Source organism: Chiloscyllium plagiosum, unplaced genomic scaffold, assembly GCF_037043375.1.
Source record: "Chiloscyllium plagiosum isolate Xiang-an unplaced genomic scaffold, Cpla_swu_hap1 HiC_scaffold_3, whole genome shotgun sequence".
In the NCBI taxonomy this organism is placed as follows: domain Eukaryota; kingdom Metazoa; phylum Chordata; class Chondrichthyes; order Orectolobiformes; family Hemiscylliidae; genus Chiloscyllium; species Chiloscyllium plagiosum.
In genome coordinates, this window is record NW_028270141.1 from 106,944,638 (window position 1) to 106,967,582 (window position 22,945).

The 22,945-nt window shown below is 39.7% G+C and overlaps 1 protein-coding gene across 3 annotated transcripts in view; it reads left to right on the forward strand.

The window, feature by feature from the left end:
- The window catches only part of ibtk (inhibitor of Bruton agammaglobulinemia tyrosine kinase), a 113,740-nt gene that overhangs the window by 61,247 nt on the left and 29,548 nt on the right, over window positions 1–22,945 (forward strand). For 2 of the 3 annotated variants that reach the window (XM_043686948.2, XM_043686949.2), the window contains exons 16-21: window positions 1,276–1,372; window positions 3,375–3,476; window positions 4,869–4,986; window positions 9,337–9,397; window positions 16,249–16,376; window positions 19,799–19,911. In XM_043686948.2, coding sequence (XP_043542883.2) covers window positions 1,276–1,372; window positions 3,375–3,476; window positions 4,869–4,986; window positions 9,337–9,397; window positions 16,249–16,376; window positions 19,799–19,911 — 619 coding nt within the window. The remainder of the gene's footprint in view (window positions 1–1,275; window positions 1,373–3,374; window positions 3,477–4,868; window positions 4,987–9,336; window positions 9,398–16,248; window positions 16,377–19,798; window positions 19,912–22,945) is intronic. The other variant, XM_087982367.1, reaches the window with a different exon arrangement.

Below are 22,945 nucleotides of genomic sequence, written 5' to 3' on the forward strand. Positions count from 1 at the left end.
TGCCTTTGCCTATAGCTCTCGATCTGTTACTGATTTAACAGATCTTAACCTTTTGCCCACACAGCCCTTTTGCAGTAAAATTCGACAGATTTACTGCCTTCTGAGTGAAGAAATTCCTCCTTATCTGTCTTAAATGGGCAATCTGTTGTTCTGAAATTTTGCTATTTGTTCCCAGCCTTTCCACAAGGGAAAACAACATTTTCACACCTACCTTGACAAGTTCTCTAAGAATCTTTTTTATATGTTTCAAAAAGGTCACCCCTCATTCTTCAAAACTCCAATGAGTACAGTCTTAATCTGCTCAACCTCTCCTCACGAGACAATGTCTCTATACCAGGGGCCGTTTAGTGACTCTCTAATGCCAATCTGTCTGTCTTCAGATAAGTGTCCTGTAACTGTTTACTTTTCCTTCTGTGGTCTGACTAGTGCCTTATGTAGTTTTAGCAAGAGCTCCTTGATTTTATCCCTCGTTCCCTTTTGAAGTAAAGGTCAACATTTAATTTGCCTTGCCTATTAAATCCTGAACATATATGCTGCTAGATTGTTATGATTTTTATTTGACGACTTCCAAATCTGTGTTATGGTTTTTTGCTGTTGTCTTCCATTTGAAATAATATTCAGCTCCTCTATTCTTCCTGCCAAATTGCATAACCTCACCATTTTACGTGAATTTATTGTGGGAAAATGTCTGATCTTTGGTGTTAATTAGCTCTAATTGAAAATGGTTAAACGTAGAGGTTTCTGCATAACAAAATAGATAAATGATTGATCCAATAAGAATGGTGTGTATCTCAGATGTTTTAGGCTGATGACTTGTTTAATCATCTCAATTCAAAAGAAAAAATTCATGTGATGTATTCTGAACAATTGAAATGATCTGTACTCTACCTGCATTGTTTTTCTTAACAAATGTTTGTAATGTTATGTTGCTAATTTTGGAAGTTGTAAAGCTAAACAGATAAAGGAATCTTGCTGTTTCAGAATCTCTCAAATTTGTGCTACATTACTGTTTTTAGTAGCTTTAGTCCCAAGTAAACATCTGAAGACATTTGTTAACTGGACAGCCATGTGCAAATATGCCTCTTGCTCCAGCCAAATTCTTTTGAGACGAAATAGAAAGCAATCAATATTGAAGTGTAATTCTGTTTTAATGTTAAAATTGATCTGATCTCTTTCTATTGTTCTCTCCCTTCCCAATCTTTCCCTTTCTTCCACCACCAACCTGTCCCTGAAACTTCCCATTCACCTTTTCCACCCCTGCATTTTTGTGTTTAGGCGACTTGTTGCACAGCTTTGGAAATGCCCATTCATTCTGACATTTTGGAGGTTATTTTGGATTATATTTACACCGATGAAGCACCAATTGTTAAAGGTTAGGATGATGTTTTCCATAACTTGTATTCAATCATGTAAATGCAGAGTGCTTATTTCAAATGCCTGCCTTTCCTTTGCCCTCTACCAGCAGTTTAGTACATAATGTTGCAAAGTATGAGGATGTAGTTACACATAAGAATTGATCTATGCCAGTGTCTGTGCTTCATATGAACCTCATCACACTCTTCTAAATCCATCAATCTATCCTTTTTAGTCCGTCCTTGTTCGTGCTTATCTTAAAATGCATTTATCTATGTGCCTCAACTGTGTTCTCCCATTCTAACTATACTCATCAGCAACAATTTGTATTATATAGTGCTAAAAGACCCCAGGGTAGATCCCAGGAGTGCTGTCAAATAAAATTTCACAATAAACTGCATAAAGAGGTATTGGGACAGATGATTTAAGTAGTTTTTAAAGATTGTATTGAAAGTTTAAAGATGTTAGGGGGTTTGGGAAGGTAGTTTGAGTTTTAGGATGTCAGCAGTTGAAGGCATGGCTACTAATGGTAACGCACTTATTCTTGTGCATCTATGAATCTTTCAGTTGGAGTGGGAGTTGATATTTCAGAGTTATAATGCTGGAGGGAGTTAGAGCGGAGGATCTAAACTGTGAAGGATTTTGAAAATAAGGTGAAAATTTTAAAATCAAAATGTTTCTTGAACTGGATTGAATTTTGCTCAACAGGCCTTTTGCTGTGCCTTGGTACATGTGACAATCAATTCAGTTCAACAGGCACATGCGAAATGGGGGAAACTAGACTTGGTCTGGCTTAGGACAGAAGTAGAGAGTTTTGGATGACCTCCAGTTTCTATAGTGTGGAAGACAGGAGGCTATCAGGATGCATGTGTTGGAAGAGCAAAGTCTAGAAGTGACAAAGACATTGAGACTGGGTAGAACAGATTCTTTGAATTTCCAATTTATTAGTCATTGTCCTTTTTTATTAGGTGGCGACTCTGTTTTCTATTGGAGGGAAAAGAATGGTTGTATGATTTCTTTTTTCTATATATACAAGTGTATATCCCCTCAGTTCTGATATCAAGTAATTTTATTTTGCATTTTCTCCAGTTTAGAAAAATGAGAGGTGACTTCATCCAAGATTCTGAAGGGTTTTTAAACAAATAATTCATACATGGGATGTAGGAGTCACTAGTTGGGCCAGTGTGTAATGGCCATAATTATTTGCCCTTGACAAAGTGGCGCAATATCTTTTTTTTTTCCACTGCAATCATGACCTTTTAAATCTAAGGTTTCCAATCTTGCTCCACAGTTAACTTAATTGCTGTGGTTCTGTTCGCCGAGCTGCAAGTTTTTGTTGCAAACGTTTCGTCCCCTGTCGAGGTGACATCCTCAGTGCTTGGGAGCCTCCTGTGACAACCGGAAGCGGCAGGGACAGGCCACTATAAATGCCGGAGGAAACACCACAGAAGCGCTTCACAGGAGGCTCCCAAGCACTGAGGATGTCACCTAGACAGGGGACGAAACGTTTGCAACAAAAACTTCCAGCTCGGCGAACAGAACCACAGCAACGAGCACCCGAGCTACAAATCTTCTCACAAACTTTGAGTTAACTTAATTTCGTATTGAGTTTATAGGCAAGTCAAACCGGGCTAAGAAATAAAAATATTTTCAAGCATGGTAGTTACAGCTGGCAGGAACTGGGTCAGCTGGGCCTGATTCAAAAAATTCATACCATTCAGTTTAGGGGGAAAAAAAAAAGAATGATCAAAATTGTGTGGAGCTCTCGACTTACTTTTTATTGCCTGGTATGAGTGAAAAGCTTAACTATTTCAGTATGAGCCATTACAACAAAATATTGGTTGATTTCATCAACAGTTAACCTCAGTAATGTTTAACTGCTTGAAATGTCATTGTGCCATGAACAGCTCTGAACAATCAGGAATACATGTTATTGATGGGAATTACTGTCAGTTATGCTAAAGTTTGTACGACGTTTAATGCTGATAAAGAATGCTATTTGTAAATTATTTTTCCAACAGAATCATCAGATGTGGAATTTATCTGTAATGTACTCGTGGTTGCTGATCAGCTTCTTATCAATCGTCTAAAGGAGATTTGTGAAGTGGCTATTACAGAAAAATGTGAGATTTTTTAACTTAATTTTGCAGGAACAGTTTTTACTGTTGCCAGTTCATTCAGCATCTGTCACAGACTCTGTCATCAACTTGGTGCTTTAGCATTCAACAACTCAGCCAGTGGTGGAAAATGGGTTAATTTTATTCGACATAAGGAAAGTTTAGTTAGACCATGATTAGTTAGACCATGATTGACATGGCAATGCAGCAAAAACAGTGAACTGGCAACCATAATTTGCAGGCTCGGCCTGTAAGTTACAACCCTGACTGTGTAGCAAGTTACACTGGAAGCCAACCCAAGATCACTATGGCCTTATGTGATGTATTTGCATATGTCAGAAGCTCAGTGTATGCAAGGCCCTCGATTTACCTGGGGAAAAGGAATGTATATATACACTTTTTTAAAAAAAAAAACACTAAAAGGGACATGAGATGACTTATGGCCAAATGTGAATAGTGGTGAATGGTGCCATCCAAAGATTGATGCGGCCTCAAATATTTACTGTATTAACAAATTGGGTTATGGAAATGGAAGCCCCATATATAAGATGGGCGGCATTATAAGCAGGGAGCCTAACATTGCAAAGAAATATCAATAGGTTAAGTGATTGGGCCTAGTTTTGATAGCTGCCAAGACACACAAAGCTACTTCTTGTCTGCTTTTAACGGTATTTAAGTTCTGTGTTGCCAAGCAATATAAAATTGAGTTGCAAAAATAATTGCAAATAATTCAGTTATTTTTAGTTCAAATGAATTTTAAAGCCAACTATTTCATCAAAATAATTGATAAAGTAAAATGTTAAAAGTGATAGATCATAAAACCTCAATTACTTAACTTTCTTAACTTGTTTTGATCACCATGTCACTAATAATTCTAAATTGTTAAATTGAGAGATTTCAAATGAGTTTTCGGACTCCTATATGATTGAGAAGCTGAAACTATGTCTTTTTGCTTCCTATTTCTCTATAGTTGCATGTAAGACCTTCTGTAAACTATCCTAGTCTGATGTTAGGAGTTTGAAGAGTGCTTTAATTTAGGAACTTAAAATGAAGGGATTCACAAGTGTGGATAAAATGAAGCTATTTCCCCTTGTGGAGGAGCCCACAAAAGAGGGCGGCATCATAAAAATAGAGTTTGGCCATTTTTTTTTAATTGGGAAAAAGCTTTTTCATGCAAAGAATCACGGAAATATTGAACTTTTACTCAAAAGTACAAATAGTAGATCAGTTGAAATTTTCAAGACAGATCAATTGTGGAATGTGGAACAAAGATCGGAAGATAGAGGTAAAATGTAGTTTCATTGATTTGATTGGTAGAAAAGGCTTGCAGGCTTAGATGATTTCTTGTGCATCATTGCTAAGTTTTCCTGAATATTAACAGGCTTAACTTTGTTTCAGTAACTTTAAAAAATGCTTCAGAACTTTTGGAGTTTGCTACGATGTACAACGCTGAACAGTTAAAACTGTCCTGTCTACAATTCATAGGTATAAATATGGCAGCTCTGCTTGAAGCAAGGTAAGAGACATTTCTCTTGATTTGCCATTCCTATTCCTTGAATGTGTAGTTTTTTATATATATAAATAGCTTGACTTTTTATCTTTTTATTTTTGAGGCTACATTTTCAACATATGATTCATGAGTCAGTCAGTTTGACAGTTTTCCTAGTCTTCTGTTTTACCACTGGAACCCAATCTTTCAGATATTCCTCCTGGAACTATCTTCCAAAACACCATTACCTGCTACTACCTTGGAATGCACGTTCATAGTGCCTTGAAAGTGGAGTTGTAGGTAGGATGGTCAAGAAGACATTTTGTATGCATGCCTTTATTGGTCAGTATATAGGAGTTGGGAGGTCATGTTGTGGCTGTACAGAAATTGGTTCGGCCACTTTTGATATATTGCATGCAATCTGGTCTCCTTCCTATCGGAAGGATGTTGTGAAACGTGAAAGGGTTGAGAAAAGATTAACCAGGATGTTGCCAGGGTTGGAGGATTTGTGCTATAGAGAGGCAGAATAGACTGGGAGTATTTTTCCTGGAGAGTCTGAGGCTAAGGTGTGACCTTAGAGGTTTATAAAATCGAGGGGCATGGATAGGGTGAATGGACAGGTCTTTTCCCTGGGGTGGGGGAGTCCAAAATTAGAAAGCATAGGTTTAAGTTTACAGGAGAAAGATTTGAGAGACCTAAGGGGCAACCTTTTCATGCACAGGGTGGTAAGTGCATCAAATGAGCTGCCAGAGGAAGTGGCGGAGGCTGGTACAATTACAACATTAAAAAGGCATCTGGATGGGTACATGAATAGGGAATGTTTCGAGGGATATGGGCCAAATGCTGGCAGATTTAGGATGCTAGACTAATTTAGGATATCTGGTTGGCATGGATGAGTTGGACCGAAGGGTCTGTTTCCATGCTGTATATCTCTATGACTCTAACTATTATTATTATTATTATTATTCTCCTAAAAGTCATACATCAAAGTAACTGATTGTACTCCTCCCCCTTTGTAAAGGACTGACAATGGGAACTGAACTTCCAGATGCCAGAAAGCATTTATGCCACAGTTATTGTAGGTAATGACCCTCTTACAAAAGACAAGGTCACTTCCTTTTGACATTCGGTCAGGCCACAGTTACTGAGATTCCACCGTAATCCTCTTGGGATTAATGTTGACCAGAAACTGAAATATTAAACCATTTAGGCTCCTCAAACCAGCACTCGTCCTGTCCTTCCTCCATAACCCTTGATTCCTCTATTGATCAAGAGTCTGTCTCAGCCTTAAGTTCACACTTGAACTGTGCCTGCACAATCTCTGTGGCAAGGAGTTTCAAGGAATCTCCACTCTCTGAGAGAAGAAATCCCTCCTCCTCTCAGTCTTAAATTGGCATCCCTTATGTCTTGGAAGAGTCTAGGACCAGAATCTGAGTGTCCACCATATTAACATCTCTATGCTCATGCCAAAATTGGGAAAGTTATCTTTCGGACGATTCTACAATGTCCATTGCTAAGATTGGCTAGGCAGTTCTCCTACAGGCTGAGTTGTTGAACCCGAAAGCACCTAGTTTATGACTGAGTCTGTGGCAGTTGCTGAATGACTTGGCAACAGTAAAATACATACTTCATAGGTGTGACACTGTTCTTGTGGCGATCAAGTCTTGTTACTCCATTGAGGATGTCTTTTAATTGTGTGGCACTATCATTGTGGATTTTGAAAGGTTCTAGCAACACCAAGATTGGACATTTGTGAAGTGTTTTAGCCATCAGCAGCAGCAGAATTACACTCCAATGCAATCTGCATACACCCACTCTATCATTGCCGTCAAGCCAGGAGAATCAATCCTCATTCAATGAAAGGTTTTATAAGGAGCAACACCCAGATATACCAAAAAGAGATGTCCACCTGTTGAAACAGTAACACAGGATCACTTGCATGTTGAATGGCATATGCAGCAAGTGATAGAGCTGAGTGATTCACAACCAATTGACCAAATCCACACTGGGCACTGCCTCATCCAGTTGTGAATGAGGATGGGCAATGAAAGAACCCAATGGAGGAGGCTCCACAAATATTTTCAATCCTCGAGAGCATTCAGTATGGGATTTGGGATGTCGCGTTGCGGTTGTACAGGATGTTGGTGAGGCCACCTTTGGAGTACTGTGTATAGTTCTTGTTGCCTTGCTTTTAAAGAATATTATTAAATTGGAGATGGTTTAGAAAAGATTTAAAGGATGCTGGTAGCACTGAAGGGTTTGATTTGCAAGGAGAGGCTGTTTACGCTGGGACTTTTTTTTTTGCTGGAGTGTAGGGGGTTGAGGGGTGACCTTCATAGAAACTTAAAATCATGGTAGGAAAGATAAGGTGAATAGTGAACGTCCTTTCCTGAGGATGGGCAATGAAAGAACCCAATGGAGGAGGCTCCACAAATATTTTCAATCCTCGAGAGCATTCAGTATGGGATTTGGGATGTCGCGTTGCGGTTGTACAGGATGTTGGTGAGGCCACCTTTGGAGTACTGTGTATAGTTCTTGTTGCCTTGCTTTTAAAGAATATTATTAAATTGGAGATGGTTTAGAAAAGATTTAAAGGATGCTGGTAGCACTGAAGGGTTTGATTTGCAAGGAGAGGCTGTTTACGCTGGGACTTTTTTTTTTGCTGGAGTGTAGGGGGTTGAGGGGTGACCTTCATAGAAACTTAAAATCATGGTAGGAAAGATAAGGTGAATAGTGAACGTCCTTTCCTGAGGGTAGGGGAGTTCAAAACGAGAGGGCATGTTTTTAAAGTGAGAGGGGAAAGATTTAAAAGGGCTCTGAGGGTCCGTTTTCACAAAGGGTAGTTTGTAATTGGAATGAACTGCCAGAGGAAGTGATAGATGCAGGTACGGTTACAATCTTTGAAAGACATTTGGACATGTACATGAATGGGAAAGGTTAGAGGGATATCAGGAGAAAGTGAGGACTGCAGATGCTGGAGATCAGAGCTGAAAATGTGTTGCTGGAAAAGCGCAGCAGGTCAGCAGCATCAAAGGAGCAGGAGAATAAGCCTGAAGAAGGGCTTCTACCCGAAACATCGATTCTCCTGCTCCTTTGATTCTGCCTGACCTGCTGCGCTTTTCCAGCAACACATTTTTCAGCTTAGCTGGATATCAGTCAAACATAGGCAAGTGGGGCTGGTTTAGTTTGGGAAACTTTGTCAATATGGATGAGTTTGACCAAAGAGTCTGTTTCTGTGGTTAATGACTCTGCACTAATCTACTGGGTTATAGAGTCAAAGGACAAGGCCAAAACGTTTTATAAGAAACTTTAGCCATCACCTTGGCCTGCACTGAAAGCCTCCAGGATCGCAGGTGCCAGTCTTTAGCCATTTCAATTCACTTAGTGTTTGTCGAGGAACAATTGGAGAATGCCAGGACCCCGTCAGTAGTGCTGCAGATCTATGCTTGTTGCCATGCTTCTAATCAAGCTGTTCCACTTCATCTACAATACATGCACCTACCTGACAATATAAATTGTCCAGGTATGCCTTGTATATAAAGGAGCAAATCCAACCCAGCAGTTTCCCACTCCATTCGTTTATCGTTGATCATTAGTAAAGTGATGGAAGGGATCATCAACAGTATTATCAAGCTGCACTTGCTCAGCAATAACCTGATCACTAATGCTCAGTTTGGTTTCCACCAGTACCACTGAGCTCCTGATCTCCTTACAGCTCTTGTTCAGATATACTCTGGAGAGCTGAACTCTAGAGGAGATGAGAGCCAGTCAGATGTGGTGTTGATGGCAAGGGCAGTCTGTCTTCAAGGAGCTCCAGGAAAGTTAAAGTTAATGGGAATCCGTTTGGAAAACCCGCTGCTGGTTGGAGTCATAACGATCACAGGAAGATAGTTGTGCTTCTTAGTGGTTGGTCAGTCAGCACAGCTTACTGGAAAAGTTTCCTCAGGGTAGTATCCTAGGCCAACAATTCAGCATTTCACCAATGACTTTCCCTCCACTGTAAGGTCAGAATATTTGTTGTGCAGTGATCAATGTTCAGCACCATTCATGACTCCTGAGGTATAAAGCAATGCATGCTCAAATGCAGCAAGACCCAGACAGCATTTAGTCTTGACTGAAGAGAGGCAAGTAATATTTATGCCGCGCAAATGCAAGGCCATGACGACTACCTTCAACAAGATATAGTCCAAACAATGGCTCTTGGCATTCAGCTTAACCTGTCACTCCCCAATCCAATTATATACCATCTCAAACTCTTCAAAGGTGTTTCCACCCATTGTTTAGAAAGTGTAGTTATTTGTTTTAACACACATTCCTAAAGAGCCACAGACAAGATCTATATAGATGATAGATTTTGATACTGATTTTTAATTTTAGATCTCTGGACATTCTCAGTGATGAAGTACTGAAGGAGCTCTCAGTTGCTTATAGGAATATGGTAAGAATTCTCTGACCTATGCATAGCATTGACCACTACAGGCTAAGCTTCCTTTTGGATTGACTTCTACCCTAGCCTTATGTACTGTCTTGAAATCATATTATTTTGAAACTTGATGTTGGTAAAGTGTCCCTCATTGGAGCTATTTGCAAAGGTTTGGATGACACATATCTGTACATGTGGCCTGTGCTTATCTTATTGATTCTAATTCTACAATAGAATAGAAACAAGAACTCAACACTTTCATTTATTTAGTGCCATTCAAAATGTCCCCTTTCCTAGCCTACACTCACTCTTGTAAACCAAGAAAATATGACACTAGTTTGCACATAGCAAGATTACACAACTGCAGTTGGACAGATGACCAAGTGTTGTAGTGGTGTTGGTTAAGGGACACATACAGAAATCCCTTCAATTGAAATACTGCAGTAGACTCTTTTATACTCACCTCATAACCTCAAAATTAAGGGGAGCACAGTTAGTACTGAATTGAGAAGAAACTTCTTCACCCAGAGTTGTGAATCTGTGAAATTCCCTGCCTAGTTAACACTATTTCAGTAAATGTTTTTAAAGTTGAGATTTTTTTCTGAACAGTGAAGAAATTAAGGGTCATGGTGGGTATGTGGAGCTGAGGCCATGAAAAGATCAGCCATGATCTTATTGAATTTCGGAGCAGGCTCGATGAGACAGATGGCCTACTCCTGCTCCTAATTCTTTTATGTTCTAAGATGGTTTTCAGCCTAATGGCTTATCCAAAAGACACCATTTCTGTCAGTATAGTCCTTTCTAAGTGCTGTGCTGAAATATCAACCTGGATTATGTCATTGTGTCTCTGTTGGAGTGGGTTTTGAACAATTAAACTTCTGGCCCAAAGGAAAGCACCCTTTGGCTCTACCTTTCCAAAAACAAGGGAAGCAAAAGGAGAAGTCACTTTTGGGAGTTTTCTACAGATATCCCAACAGCAACAGAGACACAGGAGCAGATTGGGAAGCTGATTTTGGCAAGATGCAGAAGCAACAGGGTTGTTGTCATGGGTGACTTTAACTTCCTGATTATTGATTGGAACCACCTCTGTTCAAATACTTTGGATAGAGCAGTTTTTTGTCAGGTGTGTCAAGGAAAGATTCCTGATTCAATTTGTAGATCGGTCAGTGAGAGGGGAGGCCTTATTAGATTTGGTGCACAGCAACAAACCAGGCCAGGTGTCTGATCTCTTGGTGGGAGAGCATTTCAGTGCTAGTGATCACAACTCCCGACCTTTACCATAGTTGTGGAGAGGAATAGGAGCAGATGGTATGGGAAAGTATTTAATTTGGAGAAAGGGAATTACAATGCTTTTGGGCAGAAACTGGGGTGCCTGAGTTGGGGACCGATGTTCTCTGGTCAATACATGACAAATGTGGAGGTTGCTTAGGGAGCGCTTGCTGTTGGTGGAACAAACCTATCCAGCACTAAGGGATGGTAGGGTGAAGGAACCTTTAGTGATGAGGGATGTGGAACGTCTCTTTCAAGAGAAAGAAGCTCGCTTACTTGAGGTTGAGGAGGCAAGGATTAGACAAGGCTCTAGAGTTACAAGGTAGCCAGGAAGGGACTAAAGAATGGACTTGGACTTAGAGCTAGAAGTTGTAATGAAAACACTTTAGTGGGTAGGATTAATGAAAACCCGAAGGCGTTCTACACTTGTGTGATGAACAAGATGATGGCCAAAGTGTGGGGAGGGCTGATCGGAGATAGTGGAGGGAACTTGTGTCTGGAGTCGGAGGAGTAGGGGAGATCCTTTAATGAATACTTCGCTGCAGTATTCAATACTGAAAGGGGCCTTTCACGTTTGTGACAACAATGTGAAACAGACTGATTATGCTCGAACGGGTTGATGTTAAGAGGGAGGATGAGCTGAAAATTCTGAAAAATGTAAGGATAGATAAGTCCCCTGCGCCAGACAGGAGATACCAAAGGTTTCTTCAGGAAGTGAGGGAAGAGATTGCTGTGCCTTTGGCGATGATCTTTGTGTCCTTGCTGTCCACTGGAGTAGTGCTGGATAATTGGAGGGTAGCAAATGTTATTCCCTTGTTCAAGAAAGGGAATAGGGGTAATTCTGGGAATTGCAGACCAGTCAGTATTTGTCAGTGTTGGGTAAAGTATTGGAGAGGATTCTGAGACAGGATTTATGATGACTTGGAAAATCATACTTTGATTTATTGAATTCTTTGAGAATGTGGCAAAACACATTGAAGGTAGAGCAGTGGATGTGATGTACATGGATTTTAGCAAGGCATTTTGATAAGGTTCCCCATGGTAGGTTTATTCAGAAAGTAAGGAGGCATGTAATGCAGGGAACTCTGGCTGTTTGGATACAGAATTGGCTGGCCTATAGAAGACAGAAGGTGGTGGTAAATGGGAAGTATTCCATCTGGAGCTTGGTGACCAGTGGTGTTCCTCCGGGATCTGTTCAGTTTATGATTTTTATAAATGAATTGGAAGAGTGGATTAGTAAGTTTGCCGATGGCATGAAGGTTAGTGGAGTTGTGGATTATGTGGAGGGCTGCTAGAGTTTGCAACAGGACATTAACAGGATGCAGAACTTGGCTGATAAGTGGCAGATGGCATTCGACCTGGAAAAGAGTGAAATCATTTACTTTGGAAGGTCAAATTTGAATGTAGAATACAGGATTAAAAGCAGGATTTTTAACGGTGTGGAAGAACAGAGAGATCTTGGGGTCCATGTCCACTGATCCCACAAGTTGCCACCCAAGTTGATAGGGTTGTTAAGGTGTACGGTGTTGGCTTTCATCAGTGGGGGGGATTGAGTTTAAGAGGCGTGACGTTATGCTGCAGCTCTGTAGAGCCTTGGTTCGACCACACTTGGAATGTTGTTTGGTTCTGGTCGCCTCATTATAGGAAGGATGTGGAAGCTTTAGAGAGGGTGCAGAGAAGATCTACCAGCTTGCTGCCTGGACTGGAGGCATGTCTTAAGAAAGATTTGAGGAGCTAGGGCTTTTCTTATTGGAGTGAAGAAGGATGAGAGGTGCCATGCCAGAGGTGTACAAGATGATGAGAGGCATAGACTAGAGTGAATAGTCAGACTTTTTTTCCCAGGGCAGAAATGGCTATCACAAGGGGGCATAATTTTAAGGTGATTGGAGGAAGATTTAGGGGAGATATCAGAGGGTGGTTCTTTAGAGTGGTGGGTATGTGGAATGCCTGCCAGCGATGTTGGTAGTGGTCAGATACATTTAGGGACATTTAAGTGACTCTTGGATAAGCACATGGTTGATTGATAGTAAAATGAAGGGTGTATAGGTTCGTTTCATCTTAGATAGAATAAAAGGTTGGCACAACATAGAGTTGAAGGGCCTTTACAGTGTTGTACTGTTCTCTGTACTGCTGCTTGCAAACTCTCCTCCAAGTCACTCACCAGATTGACTTGGAATAACATTATTGTATATTGTTATAATTGCATCAAATTTTGCAGCTTTCTCCTTAACATCACTGTAGGTGTATCTGCACAACATGAACTGCAACACCATCACGAAGGAAGTTCAATCCCACTTTGATTAGATTCCCTACAGTGTGAAACAGGCTCTCTGGCCCAACAAGTCCATACCGACCCTCCGAAGAATAACCCACCCAGACCCACTTCCCTCTGACTAATGCACCTAACATAATGGGCAACTTTAGCATGGCCAATTCACCTGACCTACGCATCTTTTTGGATTGTGTGAGGAAACCGGAGTACCCGGAGGAAACCACGCAGACCCTGGGAAAATGTGCAAACTCCACACAGACAGTCGCCCAAGGCTGGAATCAAACCTGGGACCCTAGCAATGAGAGGCATCAGTGCTAACCACCTGAGCCACCACGTTGCTTTCTCAAGAGCAATTTGAAATAGCCAGAAAATACTAGCCAATGCTAACCCTGCCAATGATGCTCACATCCCTTGAATGAATTTGAGTCCACGCTGAAATTTTATAATTAATATTGCCATCTTAATTTATAGTAACCTGTTCTGCTCTACAAATTTCTCTATGGTGACATGTTATCAAGAATAAATTTCTAAATAAAGCAGAAAGTGCTGCAGAAACTAAACAGGTTTGGCAGCATCTGTGGTGAGAAAGCAGAGTTAAGTCCACTAACTCTCCTTCAAAATTCAAGGCCTCTGCCTCCATGCTTATTTCTTTCGACAAGAATCCGGTTCCTGTTCCTGTCCCTGTCTCCCAAACCCCTTCACCTGCCACCAATCCATTCCCTCCACCTAGGCACTTGACAATGTGATATGGTCACCTTAATTTCTCTGCCATTCCCTCCCATCCTACCAATTCAAACCTACATCCCTCTGAATTGACTGTATTGTGTGCTTTCAGATCCAACCCTTACTTTGTAATCCAGCCGGCAACAAGGATGATGCTGTTGTTGTTTGGTGCACTGACCTCTGCATTGTGAAGGCTAAACCCCAGCTCTCCAACATCACTTTTTTGTCACTCTTTTATATAAGTGGTTTGGATGGGAGCATAAGAGGTACAATTAGTAAGTTTGCAGATGACACCGAAATTGGAGGTGTAGTGGACAGCAAAGAAGATCCCTCAGATTACAACGGGATCTTGATCAGATGGGCCAATGGGCTGAGGAGTGGCAGATGGAGTTTAATTTGGATAAATGTGAGGTGCTGAATTTTTTAAAAAGCAAATCTGAGCTGGACTTGTACACTTAATGGTAAGGTTCTAGGGAGTGTTGCTGAACAGAAACCTTGGAGTGCAGGTTCATAGCTCCCTGAAAGTGGAGTCTCAGGTAGATAGGATAGTGAAAGAGGTGTTTGGTATGCTTTCCTTTATTGGTCTGAGAAAAGATTTGCAAGGATGTGCCAGTGTTGGAGGGTTTGAGCTATAGGGAGAGGATGAATAGGCTGGGTTTGTTTTCCCATGGAGCATCGGAGGCTGAGGGAGAGTGCACATGTGAAAGACTGAGCAGTTGGGCAGACAAAGGAATAGATAGTGGTCAGCCTGGGATATTCAATAGCTTCTATTAGGGACCATGAGTAACTGACAATGGGTTGGTTGTGGTAACAGCCCATGTGATGACTAGGTCTGGTGTGCTGTAGTTAGAAGGGAACTGAAGGAGGTACTCTGGTGTTATAGACACCTTTTATAGAGATTTATAAAATTGAGAGGTATGGATAGGATAAATAGACAAGGTATTTTGCCTGGGGTGAGGGAGTCCAGAACTAGAGGGCATAGGTTTAGGGTGAGAGGAGAAAGATATAAAAAAAAGACATATGGGGCAACTTTTTCATGCAAGGGGTGGCAGTGTATGGAATGAGCTGCTAGAGGGAGTGCCAGAGGCTGGTACAATTATGGCATTTAAAAGGCATCTGAATTGCTTTACGACAGGAATGGTTTACAGGGATATGGGCCAAGAGCTGGCAAATGGGACTAGATTAGGTTAGGATATCTGGTCGGCATAGGCAAGTTGGACTGAGGGGTCTGTTTCCGTGCTGTACATCTCCATGACCTCTCTCCATCCTGGACCATGGCCCAACCATTGCACACCAGACTATTGTGTCCACAGTCATCACTAATCTCACTTGATCTGGTCCACCCGATATTCCCAATACTTCCCCATACCCATGGCAATGCAATTGAAGAAGTTGTATCAGCTGCTCATTTACTTCCACCCTCCTTACTATCCAAGGCCCATTTGCACCTTCCAGCTGAAGCACCAACTTACTTGCATTCACTTAATCTATATAGTATTCACTGTTCACAGTGTTGTTTCCCTGACAAATGGGAGACGAAATGAAGACTCTGCCCGTTTTGCAGAACACCTACTTGCTGTCCCCAGCGTGACCTTGAGCTTCCTGCTATTTCAACGCACAGTCATGTGCCCTGACCAGCATTTCTGTCTCGGACTTGCTGCAGTGCTCCAACAAAGTTTAACATAAGTTGGAAGAATAGCCTCTCGTTTTTCCTCTTGGGACCTTGCAGCCTTCAGGACTCAATGTCGATTTCAATAATTTTAACACCCGAGTACCTCCTTCTGTGTCCTTCTAACTACAGCACACCAGACCATGTCATCACATGGGCTGTTACCACAACCAACCCGTTGTCATCTACTAATGGTCCCTAATAACAGCTATTGAATTTCCCAGGCTGACCATTATCCATTCCTTTGTCTGCCCAACTGCTCAGTCTCTTGCGCACGCACTCTCCCTCCTATCTTTTCCCCCTTCACCCCCTTCTACCCCATATGCCAATCTTTTTCTAGCCACAATCCGTTCTGAAGAAGGGTCACTTGATCAAAAACAATAACTCTTTCTCTTCACAGATTTTTGCAGGTCTCCTGAGTTTCTCCAGCAATTTCTATTTTTGTTTTGGATTTCCAGCATCATCAGATTTTTGGTTTCTTTGAAAAATTCTAAATGTCACTGAGATCACCTGTATAACATTGAATGAACTATTGATCGTGTTATATTCACATTTATTTTTCAATGGATTGGATTTAATGGCTGCTATTGTATTTTTTATTTGACACTTATACAGTATATTTTGGTTTAAACAATACCTCCAGAAAATTAAGAATACACTTATTGACATCTTTTATAAATGACTATTTACATTTTTTACTGGTTATTTTTGCCATATGCTGAAAGATATCCTTAATGTTTGTACTTATCTCTTGTCTTTGGAGAAGAATAAATGATTAATTTTGTTAATACCATTGTTCCACTTTTATAGATGAGAAAAGTCTAATGCTATTGATTATTTCTACCAGCAATACCAAATTTAGGGATTTTTTTTGTGAATGTTTGATATGTTTAGAATGCTTATTTCTGAAGCTTCAGTGTTTTTAAATTATAGATTCCAGCCATGCAGAAAAGGATTATCACTCCCTATCCAGGTGGCCCAGACATCAGGTTCCTGAGCGAGGAGATTGATGATCACTCCTTAGCCAGTATAATCGAATTAGACTTTGAGTCATCTTCCAAGTGAGTGACTTTACCGTGTTGTGAGAATATCTCTGGGTTTCCTTCATCTGTGCTGTCTGAAAAGGGGCAATGTTACTTTATTTATAATCAGGTTGATTAGATATAAACAGATTTACCAGAAGTTTTCATCAATAGCTTTGATTAAATATTAGTGGACGGTACTTAATGGCTTGGAATTCTCTGCAAAACTCTCACTTGGATTTTTTTTGGGTTTAAATTGTGAAGACAAATATGATGCACAATACATTAAATACAGTAAACATTAGCATCAGTCACCTGTTATGATCCACACCAGTGCACTCAACTGTGCCTTACATGTCGGATAGTAGTCTTTATTGACTAGTTTTTTTAAAAAAACAAGCTGACTACTTGAATGTTCTGCAGTTTGTTGTTGATCTGTAAGATGGTGATGTAGTCTTGTACTTCATAATATATTTTAAAATGTATTCATAAAGGAGCAAATCTGGTTCTAATATTTTATTGATGCAAGTGCTGTATTGGTAATTATTGATTCTGTATATTTATAAGCTATGTTTTATGCTCGGCTCTTTATAAGGAACTCTTGAGTTTTGAAATGTCACTTCTGATTTACACCAGCTGAGGGAGCAATAGAATTGAGTTTAAATTTTACTGATCACCATGGAATTCATAGCTACTTTGTACGGAATCTTCTAGATTCCTGGATGAACTGTTACCAATAAGGGTAAATGTATCAGTAGATTGGTGTACATTCAACAGCAATTATTTCTGAGATTATAATTGAAGTATTCAGTGATAAAGGGGATGTAGCCTTTAGTATCTTTTGTAGGTTTTCCTGTCCAAGTATTGGAAAACTGGTTGTTTGGCTTTTTCAACTATAGTTAAAACTGGTACTTGGCTTCTAATGAGGGACAGGGACTGGCACTGTTATGTATTCATGAAGTAACATTGTTGGATATCCTAATGTATTTTGTGTAGGTGCTGGTGTCCAGTGACATGGAACATAAAAGTTGATACGGTATTGCCCAGTTGATGTATGTTAGTGGGGAGGAAGGAGAAACTTTGGTTAGTGGGCAGCATGGTGGCTCAGTGGTTAGCGCTGCTGCCTCCCAGCACCATGGACCCAGGTTCGATTCCAGCCTCTGGTGACTGTGTGTCTGTTTGAACATTCTCCCGTGTCTGCGTGGGTTTCCTCTGGGTGCTCTGGTTTCCTCCCACAGTCCAAAGATGTGCAGGTCAGGTGAATTGGCATGCAAAATTGCCCGTAGAGTTAGGTGCATTAGTCAGATCCATGTCCACCCACCCGGAGGGAAATGGATCTGGGCGGGTTACTCTTCGGTAGGTCGGTGTGGACTAGTTGGGCCAAATTACCTGTTTCCACACTGTAGGGAATTTAATCTAATGAATTATAAAGACAATACTGAAATATTTAACTAAATAAAAGGGCTTTTTAATCAGGAAGGGTGGATGATGATAGATTTGTAAATAATATCTCTTTTGCAGCATGTACTTTAATATTTTTTTTAGAATATGCTTTTTCTGTTCATTGAAGATGTATCTAGACAGATACATGAATGGGCAGGGAGCAGAGGGATACAGATCCTTAGGAAGATAGGTGACAGGTTTAGATAGAGGATCTGGATCGGCGCAGGCTTCGAGGGCTGAAGGGCCTGTGCTTGTGCTGTAATTTTCTTTGTTCTTTGTTCTAGCAGACATGTATTTAAGATGAGAGGGGAATGTTCAAAGGAGATGAGGGGCAGGGTTTTTTTTTTTACAGAGTGGTAGGAGTGGAGGCAGATACGACAGGGGCATTTAAGAGGCTTTTAGATAAGCACGTGGATATGGACCAAGGGCATGCAGAAGGCATTGGTTTAATTTGGTGTTACATTCGGCACAACATTGTGGGCCGAAGGGCCTGTTCCTGTGCTGTATTGTTCCATGTTCTATGTTTCAAAGTAATGGTATGGCTCCTCCTCAATGGAGCTTCCATCCAGTTTTGAAGGCCCCATTTCAGCTGAATCTTTTCTAATTCTGTCATTGTTCTGACTCCCATGATGTCCATGAAAACATCGAGGTGATCATTCCTTTCATTAAACTTTATTTTTCATTCAATCAGAAGCATCAACTCTCATCTGTCTACCTATACTGATGAGCTCATGTACAGTCCCCACCAAATAACTTTTAATGTTCAACATACTGAGCCACATTGTAAAGCTCCGCTTGTGTAATCCATTATACACCACAGACAAAAGTGAAGTAATGGTGTAAAGGAGGGTGATGAATGTGCAAGCAACACTGTGATTTAGTAATACGGAAACTGTCCTTGACAAATCTGAATGTCAAACAATTGGTTCCCAAGGCATAGCTTAAATGACAGCACTAAATAATTTCAGATGTATCTGGAAAGTATCAGATTGGTGATGTTGAAGTCCAAGAAAGAGACTGCCTCAGGAGTGTATGGGAGAAACAAGGGACTTAGAAAAAAATAACAAATTCTTCTTTTTGTCTAGAAATATCTGAATTGTCATATAATTGAGTTTTGATTATTATCCAGTTAAATGTGTATGATAGACAGTCACTGGTGGAAGATTTACATATTTAGTGATGGCAAAGGGTATACATTGATGTTACTTTGAAATATTGAGGATAGAAAATGTAGTGTGGGAATTAAAAAGAAATTATTCTACAGGAATAAGTGCACTGTGAAGTCTTATCTTTGATAGTGTAGAATTTAAGTATTGTTGAACAAAGATGCTGTCAAAACCTTTCATCTTACATTTGTAAAGGTTATTGGTAATGGTACCCATTATTCATGGTAACCTCAGCCAGTGCAAGAATTAATTCAAAATTGTTGACATCAGTTTGCATCTCAAACCATCTGTCCAGCTAAATGAACTAACCAACCCACGTATTGGATATTTATGATATGATAGAACAGATTAAACAAGTATGCATCAATGTGGATATCTAAGGGTTGTTTTAATGGTACCATTTAAATGATTTTTACTGTATAATTAATCGATTGACATCTCAATCAGATTACTGAAGTCTGAGTTTGAAAAATTAACTGCTTTAAAATTTTGATCTTTGTAAGGTAGCAAGTAAAACAATTTTAAATTTGGTAATGTCTTTATTGTAAAGTATTTGTAAGCACAAGGTAGCCTTGTTTTACTGGAGAATTCAACAATTTTCCATAATTCAGGTCATAATTTAATATTTCATTTTGTTTTTCAATTACATTAACTGGGTCCAGATACACACATCTTAAATTTAGCATTGTTACAAATGGTTTGTTCTGTCATTCCATAGATCAAATATTATTGTAAATCTGCCTTTACATATTTAGGTGAGCAAATGTGGAGGAACATTAAATTTTATTCCTGCGCTTGGTGTCACGTTTGTGGTTGAAAGCAAGAGGTTTTTTTCTCTCTCTCTCTCTCCAGAGAAACACTTTTCAAAAAGGCAAAAGTAAAGGCTAAAAAGAAGCAGAGACGGCGTTCTGACAGTTCAGGCGGATACCATTTATCGGATCTCATTCAGAGCACAACTTCAACAGGTGAGCAAATCACAATTAAGCTATATAGTGAGGGAGAAAGTATCTGGCAGTTACTGAGGTTATACTGCAGCTTCTGGTCTGGAAGGCATTCTATTAGCACAGGTTAAGCTTTAGATCTACAAAAGCTGGCTGTTTCTGCAAATACAAATTCTTCAAGCAGCTGGGAAAGGAACCTGGTAGTTCTGTCAGTTAGAAAACTGCCCTTTGAATCTCAAACATTATATGAATGGACTTTTATGACTACAGCACGTTTAAAAGAAAAATGAGAAATGCTAGAAATGCCTTCAATTTCTGAATTTGTTGAAAATGCAACTTTCATCAAAACTGTACATTTATTTGTAGTTTTGAGTTCAAATTTTCTCTTTCAAAGTTTGAAGGTACTGAATCTTTCTGGGATGTATTGCCACTGGCCAGAATAATGTGGCCACTGGAGCTACATGTGATCCAAGACATTCAATTTGGGCTGGCTATTCATTGTGCAGGGGACAAATTGCCTTACATGCTCATGCATTGTTTAAACTCCTGCACTATTCAAACTCCATTTTCCAAACAGAATTACTGAAACTAAGTAGATGTCTTGGTGGGTTTTCCAGTATGTCCCATAACCCCAATAGAAGAAATCCCTTTCCACAGCCTTGCAGTTTAATGCAAGACGTATCTACTGTGCCCAGTTCTTGTATTATGCAGTGTCTTTTCCTACTGGCCTCTTAGGAGGTTTGATAATACTTTTTTTTTAAAGATTGTAATAAATTTTGAAGGATTAGGATTTTTACTATAATTGTTTTATGGGATTGCTTATGCTGGAAGAACCCTCTTCTTTCTGCTAATTACGTAAAACAGTATAGCACAGGAACATTCTCAGGCTTTTTGGATGTTTCCTGTACAGTGGTATTTGAGAATTGTTCTGCATGGAATATGTGGGGAATAGGATGCAATTTATTCTGTTTTGGATGAGGAAAAAACTGTTGCAATATTGGTCCAACGTGGTAACTGGAATGAGGATTTTAGATCTAGCTTTGGGAGTTGACTGCGGGGAGAATATGAAACTAGTGGAGCAACAAAAAAATGCTGTTGGGAGGAAACTTCAACAGAATCTAGGTAGTTTGGAACAAAAATCAATTCAAGAATGGTTTCTAGAAGTACTTAGCTCTGGAAACATCAACATTGCAATGTGATATGGGTCTTGCCAGTGTGTGGTTGTGTAGCACATTTAAGTGTGAGGTCCCCTTACACTTGGGAAAGGACAGAGTCAGCTGGTGTTTGAATCTGTTTGGCATCTTGGACATTTTAAAGAATTGTGAAAACTGATATGCTTCTGTGGTACAAAGAACTGAAGAAGAATGATGGGGGAGCCAGAGAAGGAAGCAGCAGAGATATTTGAAGTTTGTAATTTGTGGGTAAAACAAGAAGCTGAGGTCGTGAAGTATTGAAGTGGATAGGGCTAGTATGCTGAAGAATAACATATTTAAGGTACTGGCCCTCTGGGAATGCAGTTGAAGCTGTTTGAACTGGTGTGGAACAGATTCTGGTAAGTAAGACCAGCAATGCTCAACAGACAAAACATTGGGCTAGAGGACACCATTAATTTAGATTGAAAGAAATCAAGTCATTTGCAGAATATTTTGGTAACAAAGTATTCATCGTGAGAATTCAAGCTGCAGTTAAATACTCCACATTTGATCCCCAGGTTCTAAGTAAAGGACTAGATTTCCCAGAGAATTCTAATACTGCCAAGTTGCTCTGAGTAAGAATAAATATTTTAATTAGATTTAATTTTTGAGTTGAAATACTTAGTTGACTCTTAATTTTTAGATTAGACTTTGAGTATTAATCATAGACACGTACAGCATGGACACCGACTCTTCAGTCTAACTCGTCCATACCGACCAGAGATCCTAAACTTGTCTAGCCCCATTTGCCAAAATTTGGTCCACATCCCTCTTGAACCCTTCCTATTCATATACCCATCAAATGCCTCCTTAAATGTTGTAATTGTACCAGCCTTTTCTCCACTACTACTACTGGCTGCGCATTTGTAGCATTATTTTGACAATTTTATTGCTTAGTTCCTGTTACATGCCTTTTGTCACTAGTACCTTTTCAAAACCAGTTGTGTAATTTGCTCAGTCAGTTTTTGTTGTTTGCTTGGTCCTTATTGCTTTTCTTTTGTACAATTGATCAGTTGACTGCATGGTGACTTAATAGAACGAAATCGCATTGCTTATCTGACTTTGTTTTTATCCTAACAATGGTTAATACCCTGAAGTTGTACTTTAGAGATGATGCTTTTTGAAGGGTGTGTTGTAATGGATGGGTACTACTTGTTGTGTTAAGCTTTGTAAAGAAAGGTACAACAACATTTTGTAAGGTTTACACAATGGCTTGTCAAGTTTGTATGCCACAATGCAAATCCTGGCTGGTTAGCAATAGCTTGCACAAATGTTTGATTTGTGTAAGTTTGCAAAGGAGTAATCCTTAACATCCAATTCATTTCTGACTAATTTAGAGAACTTGCTTCCTACTATTGGATGCGCAACCATAACTTTACTCTAAAATTGTAGATGTGCAAGAGTACAGTGTGGGTAATTTTGTTTTTTTTATTCTCTTGCATACTGGTTTATCTTTTTTTCACTTTGTAACAGATGTTTTCACAATTCTAGGAGTAGTGTTTGTTCCCTAACTACTTTCATTAAGAACAGGAGGAAGACGTTTTGGTCACTGATCTGGAATTTGAACTTCACTCCCTTCATTCTATATCTCATTTATAGAAAGAAAGTATTTTCTTTTTCTATTTATAGAATCATGTTGTAAGGGAAATTGAAGAAAAAGACAAGTTTTCTTTTGTATTTTGAAGACCTTGACAGCTCTACTGGACTTATGATTTAGAGATTTTCCTAAGGTCCTGATGTCAAAGATGTAAGGTTCTGAAAAGCAGCCCAAAACGTTAGGTTAAGAGGAATGTAGTGAGACATTGTGCTGTTGTTACCAAACCTTTTTAACTGGAGCATTTAATGCTGATAATGTGGATTTTTTT